The sequence below is a fragment of the Alligator mississippiensis genome, chromosome 8 (genome assembly GCF_030867095.1).
Source record: "Alligator mississippiensis isolate rAllMis1 chromosome 8, rAllMis1, whole genome shotgun sequence".
NCBI classification, from domain to species: Eukaryota; Metazoa; Chordata; order Crocodylia; family Alligatoridae; genus Alligator; species Alligator mississippiensis.
Window position 1 is genome coordinate 22,665,066 of NC_081831.1, and position 15,714 is coordinate 22,680,779.

Sequence of the window (15,714 nt, forward strand, 5' to 3'; positions counted from 1 at the left end):
GATCCGTGTCCCACTCTAGCTTTGAAGCCCTGCCTGGATAATCACAGGTCAAGAGCAAAATGTTAGGCCAAGGGTTGGATCCCTTCGTACTGATGCCAGGAGCATGAATCATCTGTGGGCATTGTTTGCTGCTTTTCCTCGAGCAGGGTGTGTTCTTTGGTCAGGGGGTGTTCTTTGGTGTTGGTATGCTTTTGCCCCACTCAGCAGCAGCTCCGTGTCATTGGTCATTGCCCTACTGTAAATATGGGCAAGTACCACATGCTGCAAAGAGGAAAAGTACTCTACACTGGCAGTAGAACCCAGGAGTCCTGGCTCTGCATTTTGTCCTCTGTGCCAACCTGTCGTGCCTCCTACTCAAATCTTTCCTCAGCTGCAAGGGACAAAAAAGGTGCTACAGCAAGTTGGGTCTAGACTGAAAGCCGAGATGCCTGAGTTCTGCCACCAGCTCTAGGCTGGAAAGGGGCAGGGGTTAGAGAAGCCATGTGGTTAAGAGTTGGGAGCTAGGACACCTGGTTTCTCTCCCCAGCTGGAGACAGACAAGTGGGTAAGGGGAGGGAGAATGGAAGTGAGGATACCTGGTTGCAACCTCCAGCTCTGGGGATTCAGGAATTAAGAATGGCAAGGGATTAGGAACCAGGACACTTGGGTTCCATTCCCAGCTGTGGAGAGAGCTGTCATGGTAGTATGAGCAGAGACTAGCCCTGGTGCAGTAGGGTGGGGAAGGGACAGGTGCTTTCAGGACTAGTGCCAGCACCCCCTCCATCCACCCCCTTTTCTTGGCAGGGTTCCTACACTATCTGGCACAGCTGGGCCTGGCAGCAGCTCCCCCCTTGCACTAAGCAGGTGTCTGTGGGGAGGCAGAATCCACCCCCCCCACCTTTGCTGGTAGAGCAAGGCCTGTTCTCAGCACAGCTGGAAGTAGGGGGAGGGGAAGCGGGGGCTGTGCCACCCACCCACCCACCCCAGCTCTCAGCTGCCAAGCTCCTGGCAAGAGCTGCTGTGTGTGCTTGGAGGCAGTTGCCTGAGCCCTTGCCCCTACTCCAGGGCAAGCAGGCCTGGCCACACCTTGGGGTTGGTTTGTTTGCTGAGATGGGGAGTTGCCAGCTTAAATCATCCAAGAAAGCCTCAGTGGGGGAGGGAGGGTTGGTCAGGCTGGAGAAGCAGCAGCTACAGGTGCTGTGTGCGCACACATGTATGTGCACACAGAACCTCTCCCCCCACCCTCCCAGTACAGCTGTATGCAACATGCCAAATGGGGGTGGTGTATGTACATGGGTGCACTTAATGTGGCAAACAGCTGTGTACATGGAGTTTTGTATATGTGTACATACACACATCTGGGTATATGTAACATACCAGATGGCTATATGCATACATGTGTACATGCATGTAAGAACACAGCCCGAGGCTACAGGCATCAATGCCTTTATTTCCTAGCTCTGACCTATATCTTCCAGCTGTACCTCACCTCATCAACCTCCTACGTAGCATGAGAAACACCCTGCCCCTGCCGAGAAGCCATAGCACAAAACCCTGTTCCCTTCCACCATGGCCCAGCCTGCTTGGCTCAGTCTGTTCTTACCAGCAGGGTTGGAACAGAGCGAGGAGCAGGATGGGAGACAGAGAACCCAACTCCAACCGTCTCAGAGGCCTGGAACCACCCTGAAGCATTGTCCATAGGTCACTGACCACCACCAGCAGGGACCAGGTGCCAGCCCAGTGCAGTGTCTTCCTTCTGCTGAGGCTGTATTCTGCTCCAGCTCTCAGGTGTAGGGGTGGGGAAAGATATTGATGTCCTTCCAGGGTGTGGGAAAAGTACATGGCAATACCCAACAGATGGAATCAGGGGCTGGCTCTAGGGCCCATATAGGGGTGAAAACAGGTACAGCTTTGGCTACCCAGAATCTCCCACTGGACACACTTGAGCTTCTCAAGCTACTTGCAGACATCAAGTGGAGCAGGTGCTTCTAGCCCCTTTCCCACAGCTCTGAAGCCTCAGGCCAGAAGAGGGGCAGAGAGATAAGAGCAAGGCCACCTCTGCACTGAGATTGCTGCTGCACACATTTTGCCACAAAATATCCTTGGTAGAAGGAAAGGAGTCTGGGGGAGCTGGGACACAAAGCACCACCCCACACCTGGGGGGGGGCACACAATCTGCCCTACTCTCCCTTACTGGGGGAGGGGATGTAACCGAGGGGTTAAGTATAAGCAAGAGCAGGTAGGGTGGAGGGGAAGGAGAGGAGGAAGCCTTTACCCTTGGAACCTAGGAGATGAGTAGACAGGGTAGACCCCACCCCTCCTTCCCCAGTCTGGGGAAGCCACACTCAGTTCTGTGCATACAGCTCATATAAGTGACAGGGAGGTATAAACTAGGCATGAGAGTGCAGGCACTTTGGTTTTGTTAGGGGTACAGGCAAGAGTCCATCGTTGGTGGGGGTAAGATACTGCGTAGAGGGTTCAGGGGGGACCAGCCCCATCAATGCCGTTCTCCTCCGGCGCGGCGCGGAGCCGGGTCAGGGCAGCATGGATGCGGAAGAGAGTTCGCGACTCCATGGAGTAGTTTTTGTAGCTGTTCCTGTGCCCCGAGAACAGCTTATTAGTGAGGAGGACAAAGAGGAGATCCACCCCTGTCCCCAGCACACCCCCAACCCCAGGGTCAGACTCCAGACTTTGCCCCCAGTTCCATCCCGTGCCCAGGGGGACCCTCCAGCCCTGCCCTGCAGCTTATGGGAAATATGGACTCCAAGCAGAAGCAGCCAATGGTGGGGGCTAGAACTACTGCCAGCTCCTACACCTCCCCCACCCCGCAAGAGAAACCATGGTGCAGTGGGGATATAGGTAGGGAGGATGCAGTGCCCCCCCCAGGGGTTGCCATGGCAACAGTGCCACCCTGGCATAGATGGGACGCACTTGGCTCGCCGCAGCAGGGACACTGCCTCCGCCCCTCGGCCCTGCGCTGCCCACAGCAATGCCTGCTCCACCAACGCGTTGGGCACCAGGTAGTGGTCATGGCGGAGCTGCTTCTCACTGCAGACAGACAAGGACACTGCGACTCTACTGCCCCCACCCCCACCATGCAATCCAAGGGTGGGGCAGAGGGATCTCAGGGCAAGACCTATTCCATTATGCCACCCCACCTCCTCCCGTGGCTTGTTGCAGACACCTCCAGCACAGAAGGAGGGGCTGTCAGGGGGAACAGCCAACAGGATCCCCCAGCCTCCTGCCCCAACCCCAGGGAGGGGCTGCCAGGGTCCTTGTGTCCCCATCCAGACCCAGAAGGCAGTGGCAGGGGTCTCACCTGGCCTGCACAGCATGGAAGCAGGCCTCTGCCTGGCTCAGGCTGCACAGGTGCCGAAGACAGAGGCCTTTGAGCAGCAGTACCAGGCACCGGTCATCCACATGATGCTCACCACCTAGGGTGGGGGGAAGGGAGGGAGGCTTAGTGAGGGGAGTGCCCCCAACATACACACCTGACTAAAGCCCAGCAGGGTCATGGCAGGCACTGCAACTTGGGGGAGCCACACACCCCCATCCCCTCCCCCAGCCAGCAGCCCCTTCCCCCCCCCTCACTGCACCCCATTACCTGCAGACTCCTCCAGCCTCTTCTCAGCCTGGAGCAGCGTCTCCAGTGTCCCCTCAAGCAGGTCCTGGTGCCGGCCCAGCACAGAGAACCCATTCCACATGTACATCATCTCCTGGGAGGGGAAAGGGGGTGGGTCAGGGATACTGCCCCCTGGCAGATACCACCCCCCGCTGGAGAGTGCACACACGCGCACAGAGGCAGGGGGGCAGAGAAACAGAGGCACAGGGCACAGCCACAAGACATCAATGAGGCTGATTGACTAATCTCAAGGCTAACAATTCCTCTTCCAGAGCTGGGAAAGAATCCAGCCTCCTCATTCTACCACATTCATCCCCCAACTCCCCAGCCAGAAAAGGGGAGAAAACCCAGGCATCCAGGTCCCCATCTCCCTGCTGTAACCCACCAGAGCCCATTCCCCTCCCAGAGCTGGGAGAGAACCCAGGTACCCAGGCTTCCAGTTCCCCTGCCCCACATCCCCAGTCTCACCAGGGCAGGTACAGGCAAGGGCATGGGGGCACTGCCTTTGTAGCGACGGGCTTTCCGGATCGCAAATTTCTCCGTGGGGGGTGATTTGCCCGCAATCTTCTGCTTCAAAGAGGACACCTGCCTGGAGGGGGGGGGTGCAGATGAGGGGGAAAGACAAGCTGCCAACATAGACCAGGCCACAACCCCAAAAACAATACACAAGCTCCACCCCCACAAGCTCCAATATTGGACTCTAGTCTGCAGAGAGCTTGTGTTAACTCTTGAACCTACAGGTGACACAAAAGTGTGGCAAGGAAACCAAAGGAAATTTGCCTGGGTATGGCCAGGCTGGACACCCCACAATGTAACCCCCAGTCCTGCTGGTGCCCGTTACAACCCACAGGCCCTACCTGAACAGCTCCACTTCATCTTCTCCAAAGGGCCGGGACTCACCAAGGGGCAGCATGCTGAGGAACGCAGCTTTCATGTACACATACATGGCCTGCAGAAACATACTGTGAGCTCCTGCCCCCGCCTCACCCCCTGCTGCCCCCCAGTACTGGGCCCCACCTTGGACCAACGGCTCTCCTGGCTGAGCAAGTCAGCATAGAAGTAGGCCATCTTCCAAAGACCCTTGTAGGCAAAGCACCACATCAGTTCCCAGTAGCACATGTGGTGGAACTGCTTCCAGGCCTGCTGGGCTGTGCACACCTCCTCGAATCGGGCCACGGCCTGTGGGCACCATAGGGTCAGGGCTGCCCCTTTCAGAGGACCCTATCCAGGCCCCATCTGGTGCCCCACCACCACATCCCTTTCATGATCCCCCCCTCCAGGACCTTCCCCCCATAACCCTACGTCATAGGACTCCCCACCACCCACCAGGCCCCCCATGACTCCCCTGGCCTTGGGGACCCCTCACCGTGTCGATGTTCCCTTTGATCTCTTCGATCCGACCAGCAAAGAACAAGAAGATGGCACTCTGCAGGGGAAAAAGAAGAGACATGGGGGGGGGGGTGCTGGAGATCAGGAGTGAGGGGCACTGGCAAGGTTAAGGGGGCAGCAAGGTACAGGTTGAGAGTGAGGGGCACCACCAGGGCCATTGGGGGAGAGAAGGCAAAGGACTGTAAGTCAGGAGCGAGGGGCACCGGTCATACCTGGGGGTAGCGGGTAAGGTAGGGCTGCAGCAGGGTCTCGGCCTCTGTGAAGTCATCATCCCCGAGGCCTGGGGAAGGGGGTGGGGGGTGTCATAGCTTGGGGTCCAAGCAAGCCCCGCCCACCCCCCAGATCAGGCCGGATGAGACCCCACACTCACCCAGCACAAAGGTGAGGAAGGTGTGGTAGCAGAGCAGCAGCAGGGTGCACAGGAGGCCGCGTAGGTTGGGGCTGGCAGCTCCCACCTGCAACTGCCGCAGCCCCAGCTCCTGGGGGCGATGTGGGGGGCAGGGGACAGGCCATGAGGACTGGGGGGGTGGGGGGGTGCTGCACCTGATGCAGCCACCTCGGGGGAGAAACCCCATCCCCAGCCCTGCAGCAGCACCCAGGGAAGGTAGACCCCCTGCTCTCACCCCCTTTCCAGAGCTGGTATAGAACCCAGGTGCCCAGGCTCCCAGTCCCCCCCACCCCCCAAAGCTTGAAAGAACCCAGGCATCCAGGCAAGCGTGTGGTTGGGGTGGGGGGCATCCCCAGCCCAGCCTAGCCTGCGGTTCAGGGGCAGCTCAGGGGTGCACCTGTGTGACAAGAAAGGAGCTAGAATGAGGGGGGCTGAGACCCCCCAGGGTTACCTTGTCCCCCGAAAACCCAGCAAACTCCAGCAGCCGCAGGATGCGTGGGGGAAAGAGCGACAGTGTCTGGAGAAAACATGGGGGGCAGTAAGACCGAATCAAGCCCAGATCGGGCCCCCAGGGAGGAGAGTGGGGAAAGTCACTCACTAGGTTGAAGGCGCCAGTGCCCAGTGCGACACCTCCCTCCAGATGGGGGTGGGCAGGACCCACAGGGCAGTGCCCTGACTGCAGCACCCCGCTCAGCTCCCTGTAATGGGCAATCAAGGAACTGCACTGGGGAGGGGACCCAGGCATGCAGGCTCCTGGCTCCCCTGGCTATGTCCCACCCAACCCCCCTTTCCTTCCCTCCACTCCCCTCCCCTCCCAAGGAACCCAGGTGTCCAGGTTCCCAGCACCCCCACTCACCACTACCCCTCACTTCCCTCCCAGGAAACCTAGGTGTCCGGGCTCCCCCAGCCTGACCCCCCTCAAAAGAACCCGGGGTCCTGGCTTCAAGGATCCCCTGCTCGAACCCCCCCAACACACTTCCCTCCCAGAGAACCCAGGCATCTGGGGCTGTGCTCACCTGTAGATCAAGTAGCTGCTCCGCACCTTGATGCCACCTTTGATGAAATTCACCATGTTCTCGTCCTGGGGGATGTGGGGTAGATTAGCACCCCCCCCTGCTTCCCGGAGCCAGCCCTCCCCCAGGCACTGGGATGCAGCTGGCTCTAGGGCGGTGGTGGTAGGTAGAACAGGGACCATGGCCCAACCGTCACCCCCTGGCAGTTCGGGCTGGCAGCATCCTGTCCTGGCCGGGTCTGGGCAGGGCAGGGCAGGGCAGGGAGATGGGAGGGACAGGAAAGGGGTACCTGCAGGAAGGTGAGAGCCGCGCGCTGCAGCAGACACTCTGCATAGCAAACCTCAGCATGCAGCTCCTCTGTGGGGAGGGCAGCAGTGGGGGGAAGTAGGGTCATGCACCCCACCAAGGGCTGGGGAGAGAACCCAGGCATCCATGCCCCCAGCCCCCACAACCATCCCTGGGAGAACCCAGGTGTCCAAGCTTCCACCCCCCCAGCCCCTACTGCCCTCCCCCAGCTGGAATTGAATCAGGCATCCAGGCTCCCAGCCCCAACCCCCAGCCCTCACTACCCTCCCAGAGTTGGGGAGAGAACCCAGGAGCCTGGGCTCCCACCCCACTGCACCACCTTACCCTCAGTGAAGGTGTCATTGCTTGGGCTGGAGAAGGATGCAGCCACGCTAGATTTCCTGCGGAACCTGGGACAAGAGGCGGCAGGTCAGCCTGGGACTGGGGAGTGAGGGCTCCGCATTCCCCCGAGCAACATAATGGCCCCCAGGGGAGGCATTACTCCAGCCAGAGCCCCTCTGGAAGTCAGCAGCTTCCTTCTCCATACAGCAGAGGGAATGCAGCTGACTCTGGGGTGTAACAGAGGACCTGATGCAGTTGGCTCTGGAGTGGGCTGTGGGGAGCTGTGGGTATCAGAGACCCTGATGCAACTACCTCTGAGGTGAGGCATAGGGGGTAGGGGATACCAGGAGCCCAGATGCAGCTGGCTCTGGGGTAGGCAACCCTATTACCTCAAGCCCCATGCCCTCCCCCACCACCCGCACCTGTGGCAAACCTCCTGTGCCTCCTTCATGGTGTGCCCAGCCTGTGCTAGGTCCTCATGCTCGAAGGTCATCATGGCCTGCATGGCCCGCAGCGTGGCATAGACCAGGGCATGGTACATGCTCTCCTTGGTCCTGAAGGTGGGGGGGAGGGGGAAGGTGAGAAGGGTCACAGTGGGCACCTTCCACACTGAGCAGCATCCACCCCATGTAGGGGTCAGGGCAGCCAGATTGCCCCACCCAGGATCAGGTCCCCCATGCACCTGGGCTGAAGCCGGTCTAGGCTCTCGGTGAAGCGGTTACTGAGGAAGGCATCCAGCGCGGCCGTGCACTCCTCCAGGCTGCAAGTCAGGTCGGGCATAGGGGCACTGGGGGAGGGGGTGTTACACAGGCTCCATCCAGAACTCCCTCATCCATTGCACCAGGACCCCCAGCAGCAGGTCAACCCGTTTGCTTTTTGGGACTCAGATTCAGCCTCCTCCCCCCACACCCCAACTGTCTCAGCAGCACCCCACATTCCTCAGCCAACTCTTCCGGAACTCTTAGGAACAGTGCTCCCAGCTGCACCAGTATTGCCCTGGGTTGCCGCCGCCTGGAGCCAGCAGGAGCTGGAAGGGACTTGGCCCCTGGAGCCACACTAATCTGGCCCAGCCAGCTTCTCTCTCTGGCAGGGAACCAGAAAGGGGGAGGTGGGGGTGAGGCAGGGTAGGGTAGGGCTGGCCATGGGAGGGAGGCTACTGGCTGGCTTCCAAGAAGAAGTGAACAGGGGGCTGCAGATCCCCAGTCTGGGCACTGAAGGGGGTGGGGCCCCCCCAGGCCATGCTAGCCCCTGCCATGTTTGCTCAAGGTCCTGGCTCCACTGAGCAAACAGGGGCAGGGCTGGGGCTGCATCCCACCGCCTTCAGCAAACAGACGGCCAGGGGGAGGGCAGGGCCAGGCCCGGCCAGACCGGACAAGGTCCCCCCCCCCCCCCCCCAGCCCAGGGGGTTCAGGAGTCATCCCCCCCACCCCCAGACTGTGCATTCTGCCCAGGATCAGGGTCCAACCCCTGACTCCCCCTGCAGGGGTGTGATGTAACCCTTCCTTTGCAGCAGGAATGACAGTGGACATGTCTTCCCCACCACGATTTTCCCACCATGCACTGGGGCTGACTGGAGGAGAGAAAGACCCCCTACCCCCCTGTGGAGCTCCCTCCCAGCACTTGCCCCCGCCCCCACCCTCCCAGTCCGGGACAGCGCTAGGGAAGAATCAGGCTGGGATCACGGCCGCGTTACCTGTCACTGGCCCGGGCCATTGCGACGCAGCAAGAGGAAGCTGCAGCTCTGCCGGAATGTGCGGGGGGGGGCGGGGGCAGTTCTGCCCTACAGGTGCCTGGGCAGGTAGGGGGGGCGGGGCATTGGGACCCGCCTAGCCACATCACCCGGGGATACCCCCCCCAGCACCCACGTCACTCAGGGAACACCTCTCTTCCTTTGTGAAGAACTCCTTTGGCACCAGGAAAGCCCCCCATAACGTCACCAGCCATGTGACTAACCCCCCCCCTTCCCCCGCCCAGCCGTACAGGGCTGACAGCCTGTCCCAGGGCGGTTCAACTCCTGGGTTTCCTAGTCTTGCCCCATAACCCACCCATATGAGGGAGGGCATTTTCCTGCCCCAGCCAAGACCTGGGTGAACCCCACATGCATCAAAGGCTGCTAGAAAACAGGGAGAGGGGAGCTGCCCCCTAGGCCCGTTACCTTGGAGACACAAACTCACCCACTTTTGCTTTTCAATTTGCCTTTAATCTCCCCGCCCCTTCACACAGCTGTCCAAGCCCCACCCCCAGCACCCCCAACCCTGCCCCAGCACAGAGGGCAGCCCATGGGAGGGAGAGGGTTAAAAAAATATTTAGGTTCCTTTCCCTTTAAAAAATAAAACACAGATTTGAGATGAAGGACCCTGCCCCCTTAAGAGCCCTGGCTCTGGCTAATAGGTGGCCCTCAGGTGGGGGGCAGAATCTGGACCAATTGCACCCCACCTCTCACACCTCATAGGGTACCTTAAAGCCATAGACCTGGCTTTTTTGTGTGTGGGGGGGGAAGGGGCAGATAGGGGAACTGTGGGGCAAGAACAACGGGGGCAGTTCTGTGGATCAGGAGGGAGAGGCATGGGCAGGGCTTGTGGGGAGGGGAAGGAGGAGAGAATTGGGTCTGGAGCTGGGGGTCCAAGCCCCCCCCCCCCCGGGTCTCAAAAAGGGCTCAATTGCAGATGCATCTTAAAGGGGATTGGAGGTGGGGCTTGGTTTGCTTCTTGCTGCCCTGCACCCAGCCACGGGGGCTGTGGGGAGGGGGTGCAGGGCACCATGAGGGGGCACCCCCCCCTTAAATAGATAGGGCTGTACATTCTTAAGAGGCTCCGGGCCAGGGTCTCTCATATAAAACTCTCCCGCCTCCCCAAATCACTCGTCCTCCAGGTTCTGGCTCAGAAGGAAATTCGCCGCCAGGTTCTCATTCTTTTCGCAGGCGAAGTAGGCCTGGATGACCAGGCTCTCAGGGAACCCCAAGGCTTTCAACTGGGTGGGGACAACAAAGGGACATGGATTAATACACAGCCTGGGGGTAGGGGAGCATGATGCCACACCCCAAACCCTGCCCACACCAGCCCCAGCAGTGAAGGGAGGTCAAATGCCATCAGTAGGTTTCAGAGGCAATGCCCAGTGCAGACCCATGGGCTGGTGACTCCCAGCTTGGCTCAATATCAACCCACATGCTATAGTGGCAATCAGAAGCAGGACCCAGAGGTCTGGGCTCCCAGCTCTGCTCTACCCACTAGACACCATTGCCTCCCACAGCTGGGTGCAGAATCCAGGCTCCTAACTTTGCTCTCTCAATTCGACACTCTTCCCTCCCTCAGTTGGCACAGAACCCAAAAGTCTGGGTTCCCATCCTCCCTGCTCTCACCTGTGGGACCCCTCCATTCCCAGTCATGGGGTAGAACCCAGGACTCCTGGCCTCAGGTCCAGCCCCCTTACCCTCTCTATGGCTTCTTTCTCCTGAGGCGTGACCTGGATGTAGTTCATGTGGGGTGTGTCATCGCCCATGGCCCCTATCTCACCCTCCAGCTCCGCCACATCACCCCCTTCACCCAGTGGCTCATTCAGCATCTGGATGAACTGCTCCTGGTGCTGGCTGATTTGCTGTGGGAGGAGGAAGCATGGGGTTAGGGGGCAAACCCATATCATACATGCAAACCCCTCCACTGTGAGGAAACCAAGGCATGTAGAGAGAGGTGGGGACTCCCCAGTGTTGCACCATGCTTTGGGAATGGAACCCAGGCATCCAGGCTCCCAACCCCCTTGCTCTCACCCCCAAACCCCACTCCTCTCCCAGAGCTAGAGAGATACCAAGCACCCAGGCTCCCAGGCCCACTTTGGTCCGGCCCACCAGCCTCCACTGGCCCCCAGAGCTGGAGACAACCCAAGGATCTGGGAGAATGTCTGTTCACCAGAGCGCCCCAAGGGATGACAAGGTCGAACGGTCACAAACTCCTCCATGACCATTTCAAACTGGACATAAGGAACAACTTCTTTATTGTCCAAGCCCCCAAGGTTTGGAATAAACTGCCATCGGAGATGGTTCAAGCACCTACTTTGAATACCTTCAAGAGACACTTGCATATTTATCTTGCTGGGATCCTACGATCCCTGCTGACTTCCTGCCCCTGGGGCAGGGGGCTGGACTCAATGATCTTCCAAGGTCCCCCTCAGCCCTAATGTCTATGAAATCTATGGAAGTACCTAGGCTCTAACAGACCAGACCCCTTGGCTCTAACAGACCAGACCTCCCAACTCCACTCCCAAAGTAGGGAGAAAACACATGCACCTGGGATCCCAGGCCCAGCCTGCTCTGTCCCATGGCTCCCACTGCCCTCCTGGTACGGGAGAACCCAGGTGTCCAGGTGCACTGTGGTACCTGCAGGAGCTGGGGGTTCTCCTGGCCAAGCTGCTGGAGGAGGGCGGGCAGCAGGGCCGGGTTCTGCTGAATCACCTGCCGCATGTTCTGGAACTGGGGCTGCTCCCGCAGGAACTCCAGGGGGTTCTCACCTGGGGAGTGGGTGTGGTCAAGCTAAGCTACACCCCCAAAGGGGCAGGGTCCCAGAGCCCCTCTCCCCCATGCAGGGCTCACCCACCTTCAGATGTCGGTGGCTCTGGGGCCTGGCTCTCCTGGATGGGTGCTCGCTCCAGGTCAGGGCTGCCCGGAATGCCCTGTGGGGCCCAGTGGCAGAGGTTGGAACCCAGACATCCTGGCTGCCAGCTCTACCCCCTCCCAAATCCATTGGAGAAAACCCAGGAGTTCTGGTCCTTTTCTACTCAGGGCTACAGCCAGACCCCTGGTGTTCCCCACACCCAGCACTTCCCTGCATTTGCCCACAGGAGAGAACCCAGCTGTCCTGGCTCCCAGGTTCCACTCCCCATTCCAGGCCACCCCTCTGCTCCCCTTCCCAAAACTAGGGATAAGAGAACCCAGGTATCCTTGCTCCCTGCCCCCTACTCCCAGCACTACCCACTCCTCCCCAAAGCTAGGGATAGAACGCACGCATCCTGGCTCCTGGGTCCTCACCCCCAGCTCCTACCCACCCCTCCCTCCCCGGAGCTAGGGATAAGCCACAGCAGTCATGGTGACTTTCATGTCCCCCTCTGCTCTGATCCTTCATCCCTGCTCCCCTCCATAGAGCTGAAGCAGAACCCAGCTGTCCTGGCACCCAGGGGAGGGGCTCACCACGAGCAGGTACTCTACAGCACGGTGAGGATTGTTGTAGCTGGCTCGGAGTGCAGCCACCACCTGCTCTCGCTCGTAGCCCATTGACATGATCTCGGCCAGCATTGTCTCGTACTCTGAGCCAGTCACTGGGGAGTGAGGGTGCGGTGTCAGGGGTGTCTTGGCTGAGCCAAACCCCCCTCCTTCTTTACTACGGGGAACCCTCCCTGCTGGAGAAGAACTGCAGAAAGGATTGGAGAACCCAGGAGTACAAGCTCCTGGCTCCATGCCCCCTCCTCCACCCCAGACTGCTGCCCCTCACCCCTACCCTGGGAATCCCAGCCCTTTTCTAGTGGGAAGTGGGGAAAGCCGCCTTCACCTACCCAGGGTGGAGGCTGCATCCTCGCCGCACCCGGCGCTACCTGAAGAGGGAACAGAGCTGCAGATTTAAGAGAGAGAAATAGTAGCCGGGTCCAGGATGATCTGTTCCCCGGGGTAAGTTCTTCGAGACCCCCCCCCCCCCCATCCCCTCTGGCTGAGCTCCTGGGCTCCTGCTGCAGAAGGACCTCCTGGTGGGGAGGGGTGAAGAGTAAAGGCACCACCGCCTCCCCAGGAAGTCCCTGCACCTGCCTCAGTTTCCCTAACTGCAGCCTCCACAGAGGGACCTGGGCCCCCAGCACCATGGGGGAAACCATAAGGGGTTAAACTCTCCCAACAACCCTCCCAAAACTGCCTTGTTAACACAAGGTCATTCTCCTTCTTGGGGAGGGGGACTGCCACAATGTGAAAACCAAGACAGACAACAGTGAAGCTGCTTGCACGCAGCCGGGCTGCAGAGAGGCAAGAACAGAACCCAAGAGTCTGGAGCCCCACTCCTTCAAACTCAGGGATGCCTGGCTCTGGCCGCCAACCCACCATGGCAGAGTTGCATCCATATAGGGGGTGTCTTACCCCACAGTAGACTCCGGGGGGTTGGTCACCACTGGCTCCTGGGAGGGCTTCTCGCTGGGTGCTGCTGGGGGGGCTGAGGCAGCTGCAGGTGCTGTAGGGGGCTGCTCAGCCAGGAGGGGCTGGGAGGGCTCTGCAGAAGGGGGGATGGGGGCCCCTGAGCCAGACTTGGCCTACAGAACAAGCAGCAGAGTGGGGCAGCTGGAACCACTCCAGCCCCCTGCACTCCCCCCTCCCATTTCAAGCAGCAGCCAACCCCTCCAACCCCCAGTGGTAGCGCAGACTCTGCCCACTAATGCTCCCAGCAGCACAGCACCCCCTAATGCCAGCCCAGGGAATCAAGGCAGGACCCCAGGGGCTTCTTGCACCCATCTGTGCTTCCCAGGCTGGATGCTGGTGAGAAATGGGTCTGGGGGTGTCAGGTGGGGGACACACCCACCTTGGTAACCATGACGACCACAAAGTTCTTCTCATCGATCTTATATTCCCTGATGGGCGCATCATCGCTCAGGATCTTCCCAGCGTAGATCAGCTTTTGCCCAGCCACGGGGAAAGCTTCCCGACCCTTCTCCGCCTCAATCTTCTCCTTCAGCACCCGCACCTGCCATTGCAGCCTCCATCACCCAGGGATCCAACCCAGAGACCACCCCCCCCCCCCACAATCTGCAGCCCCCCAGCCTGCACCTTGCAATGCAATGCCCCCTAGTGCCACCAGGCCAAGATGCAGCCACCTCTAGGGTGGAAAGGAAGGCAGAAAAGCTCTTTGAAGCCTGTTAACCATGTTGCCAGTGGCAGGAGGGGGAAGCACACACTTAATGGCTAGGGGAGGTCCCTGACAAACGGACCCCATTCTTCCCATATTCAGTCTTTCTAGAGGCCAATCCACAGGCCTGGACACCCAGCATGGCACACCTTCAGGCCAAAGGTGCTGCCCCCCACCCCCATCCGAGAGAGGGGAGTAGAACAGCTGCAGCCCATCCCATACCCCGTCAGCCGTGGGCAGGGTCCAGCAATATTTTTGGCTTCTCCTGCCCTGGAGGGAGCCAAAATTAAGCCTGATGCTGCCAGGGAGCTGTGGAGGATGCCAGCTATTTGAAGAGGGAATTGGCATCACCCCAGCCCCAGCTGCACCCTGAGGCCAAGGACTCAGGCAATGGTGACAGGCCTTGAGACAGTGAAGGTGCAGAGTTGTTACTCACAGCCTAAGATAGGGGGAATCTTCCCTGGGTTTGGGATGCAGCCACCTCTGGGGTGGACCACACTGAGAAGTGGGTATACAGCAGTGGCAATATGTAAGGGGGTGCACATGCACTCTTGTCAGGCTGCACTCCCTGTTTAGGCGACAGGCAAGGGGGTATGCAGGAGCACCAGTGCCCCCCCTGCGAGTGCCAGCTGAGGAACGGGGCCACCAGCAAAAGCAGGGGCGCAGCTTCCAGAAGTGGCACAACTGCTCTTTGGCGAGTGAGATTGGCCGCAGGGGGGACCCCCCCACATCGCTAACTAGCATCGGGGGGGGGGGCATGTGATCCCCAGTGATCCGAGGCACCAGTTGTTCATGGTATACAGGGCCCCCCACTCCTCTCACACCAAGATAGAGTTGGTTCTGGGGAGGGGGACACGTATCAAGGGCTGGGTATACAGATTCCCCTCCCCCCCCACTGAGATACAGCTGCTTCTGGGGTGGTGCAGCTACACAACTCTGCATGGAGATAGCATGCTCAGGGCCAAGACGCAGCCACCTCTGAGCTGGGATGCTGGAGGGAGGCAGGACACTGGGGCATCATCTTGCCCCCTCCCTGCACCTGGAGGCCATGGGGGAGACCTATAGGAGCTGTATCGGGGGACGGCAGCAGAGCCCGGACCACGAGGGGGCGCTGGGGGGCAGCGCCTGGCCACGCCTGCTTAAAAGGCAGAGAGACCGGACCTTAGACTGCACCACGGGGTGGGGGAGACCCACACTATTCCTCCCTTCAGCTCCAACCATGCCATTGCACCCCCGCAGCGAGGTGGAGCCGTGCCATTCTACTGCCTCCCAGCGTGGACTGTACCACTCCGTCCTTCCCACTGGGCTTGAACCGTTCTATCCCTCCCCGCTTAGACCACCATCCCCATCCCCCCTCGCGGGCTCGGACCGTACCATCTCGCCCCGCGCGCCCCTCACCGTTTCGTCGGGCTCCATACGGATCTTGAACGTCTGCTGCTGCAGCGTCTTCAGGGTGATAGTCACCGCCATGGCGGCGGCGGCCGGGCCGGGCTGAGGCTCGGGCGGCTCTTTCCAACGTATACAGCAGCCCCGACAACATGCAACTCACGCCGCTGCCATTTTACTGCCCCGCGGCTTCCGGCTCCCACGCGCAGCAGCCCCAGCACGTGACACGAGGCAACCGGAAGTGATGTGCGCTAGGCGAAAAAACGCCTTGCTGGCGGTCACGTGCTAAGGGAGGTGGCTGCGGGGAGCGGGTCATATGACGAAGCATAGGTTATGTGTAGGGGCCCCGGCCCTAAAGTGGTCATATGACAGAGGGGCATAAAATGGCAGCCCTAATGGGCTAACATGGCGGGGGTGGGCTGGCCCGGTCGCAGGCGGAGCCAA

At 60.0% G+C, this 15,714-nt stretch overlaps 2 protein-coding genes across 4 annotated transcripts; both read right to left on the bottom strand.

The window, feature by feature from the left end:
- Positions 1–1,409: 1,409 nt before the first annotated feature.
- Positions 1,410–9,138, bottom strand: LOC102570642 (tetratricopeptide repeat protein 39A). Of its 3 annotated transcripts, XM_019498925.2 has the most exons (18): positions 8,712–9,138; positions 7,701–7,805; positions 7,441–7,572; positions 7,022–7,086; positions 6,681–6,748; positions 6,395–6,459; positions 5,977–6,076; positions 5,830–5,895; positions 5,361–5,469; positions 5,203–5,270; positions 4,968–5,027; positions 4,619–4,780; positions 4,459–4,550; positions 4,070–4,190; positions 3,584–3,695; positions 3,299–3,413; positions 2,911–3,027; positions 1,410–2,575 (listed from the first exon to the last, which is right to left on the bottom strand). In XM_019498925.2, exons 1-18 carry the CDS (start codon positions 8,852–8,854, stop codon positions 2,458–2,460), a joined length of 1,818 nt encoding a protein of 605 aa, XP_019354470.1. In that variant the 5' UTR covers positions 8,855–9,138; the 3' UTR covers positions 1,410–2,457. The 3 variants fall into 3 exon arrangements, with proteins under 3 accessions (XP_019354470.1, XP_059588251.1, XP_059588250.1); XM_059732268.1 differs by lacking the exons at positions 7,701–7,805; positions 8,712–9,138 and having other exon boundaries at positions 6,681–6,800; positions 7,452–7,536; XM_059732267.1 differs by lacking the exons at positions 7,701–7,805; positions 8,712–9,138 and having other exon boundaries at positions 6,681–6,800; positions 7,441–7,530.
- A 139-nt stretch (positions 9,139–9,277) lies between these two features.
- On the bottom strand, positions 9,278–15,492 carry RAD23A (RAD23 homolog A, nucleotide excision repair protein). Its single transcript, XM_014594511.3, has 9 exons — positions 15,283–15,492; positions 13,561–13,722; positions 13,125–13,294; positions 12,557–12,612; positions 12,195–12,322; positions 11,605–11,680; positions 11,388–11,518; positions 10,448–10,612; positions 9,278–9,988 (listed from the first exon to the last, which is right to left on the bottom strand). The coding sequence occupies exons 1-9, from the start codon at positions 15,352–15,354 to the stop codon at positions 9,875–9,877; spliced, it is 1,074 nt and encodes a 357-aa protein (XP_014449997.1). The 5' UTR covers positions 15,355–15,492; the 3' UTR covers positions 9,278–9,874.
- Between the last annotated feature and the right edge of the window lie 222 nt (positions 15,493–15,714).

Bases quoted from the DNA above. Each gene is read 5' to 3' on its own strand.
- LOC102570642 (XM_019498925.2), bottom strand. From the start codon at position 8,854: ATGTGGCTAGGCGGGTCCCAATGCCCCGCCCCCCCTACCTGCCCAGGC. The intron at 4,551-4,618 runs GTGGGGCCCAGT...ATGTTTCTGCAG, and splicing joins AGGAGAGCCGTTGGTCCAAG to GCCATGTATGTGTACATGAA. The intron at 4,191-4,458 runs GTAGGGCCTGTG...CCCCCCCTCCAG, and splicing joins GATGAAGTGGAGCTGTTCAG to GCAGGTGTCCTCTTTGAAGC.
- RAD23A (XM_014594511.3), bottom strand. From the start codon at position 15,354: ATGGCGGTGACTATCACCCTGAAGACGCTGCAGCAGCAGACGTTCAAG. The intron at 11,681-12,194 runs GTGAGCCCCTCC...TGGGCCCCACAG, and splicing joins CTGTAGAGTACCTGCTCGTG to GGCATTCCGGGCAGCCCTGA. The intron at 10,613-11,387 runs GTACCACAGTGC...CTCCTCCCACAG, and splicing joins AGAACCCCCAGCTCCTGCAG to CAAATCAGCCAGCACCAGGA.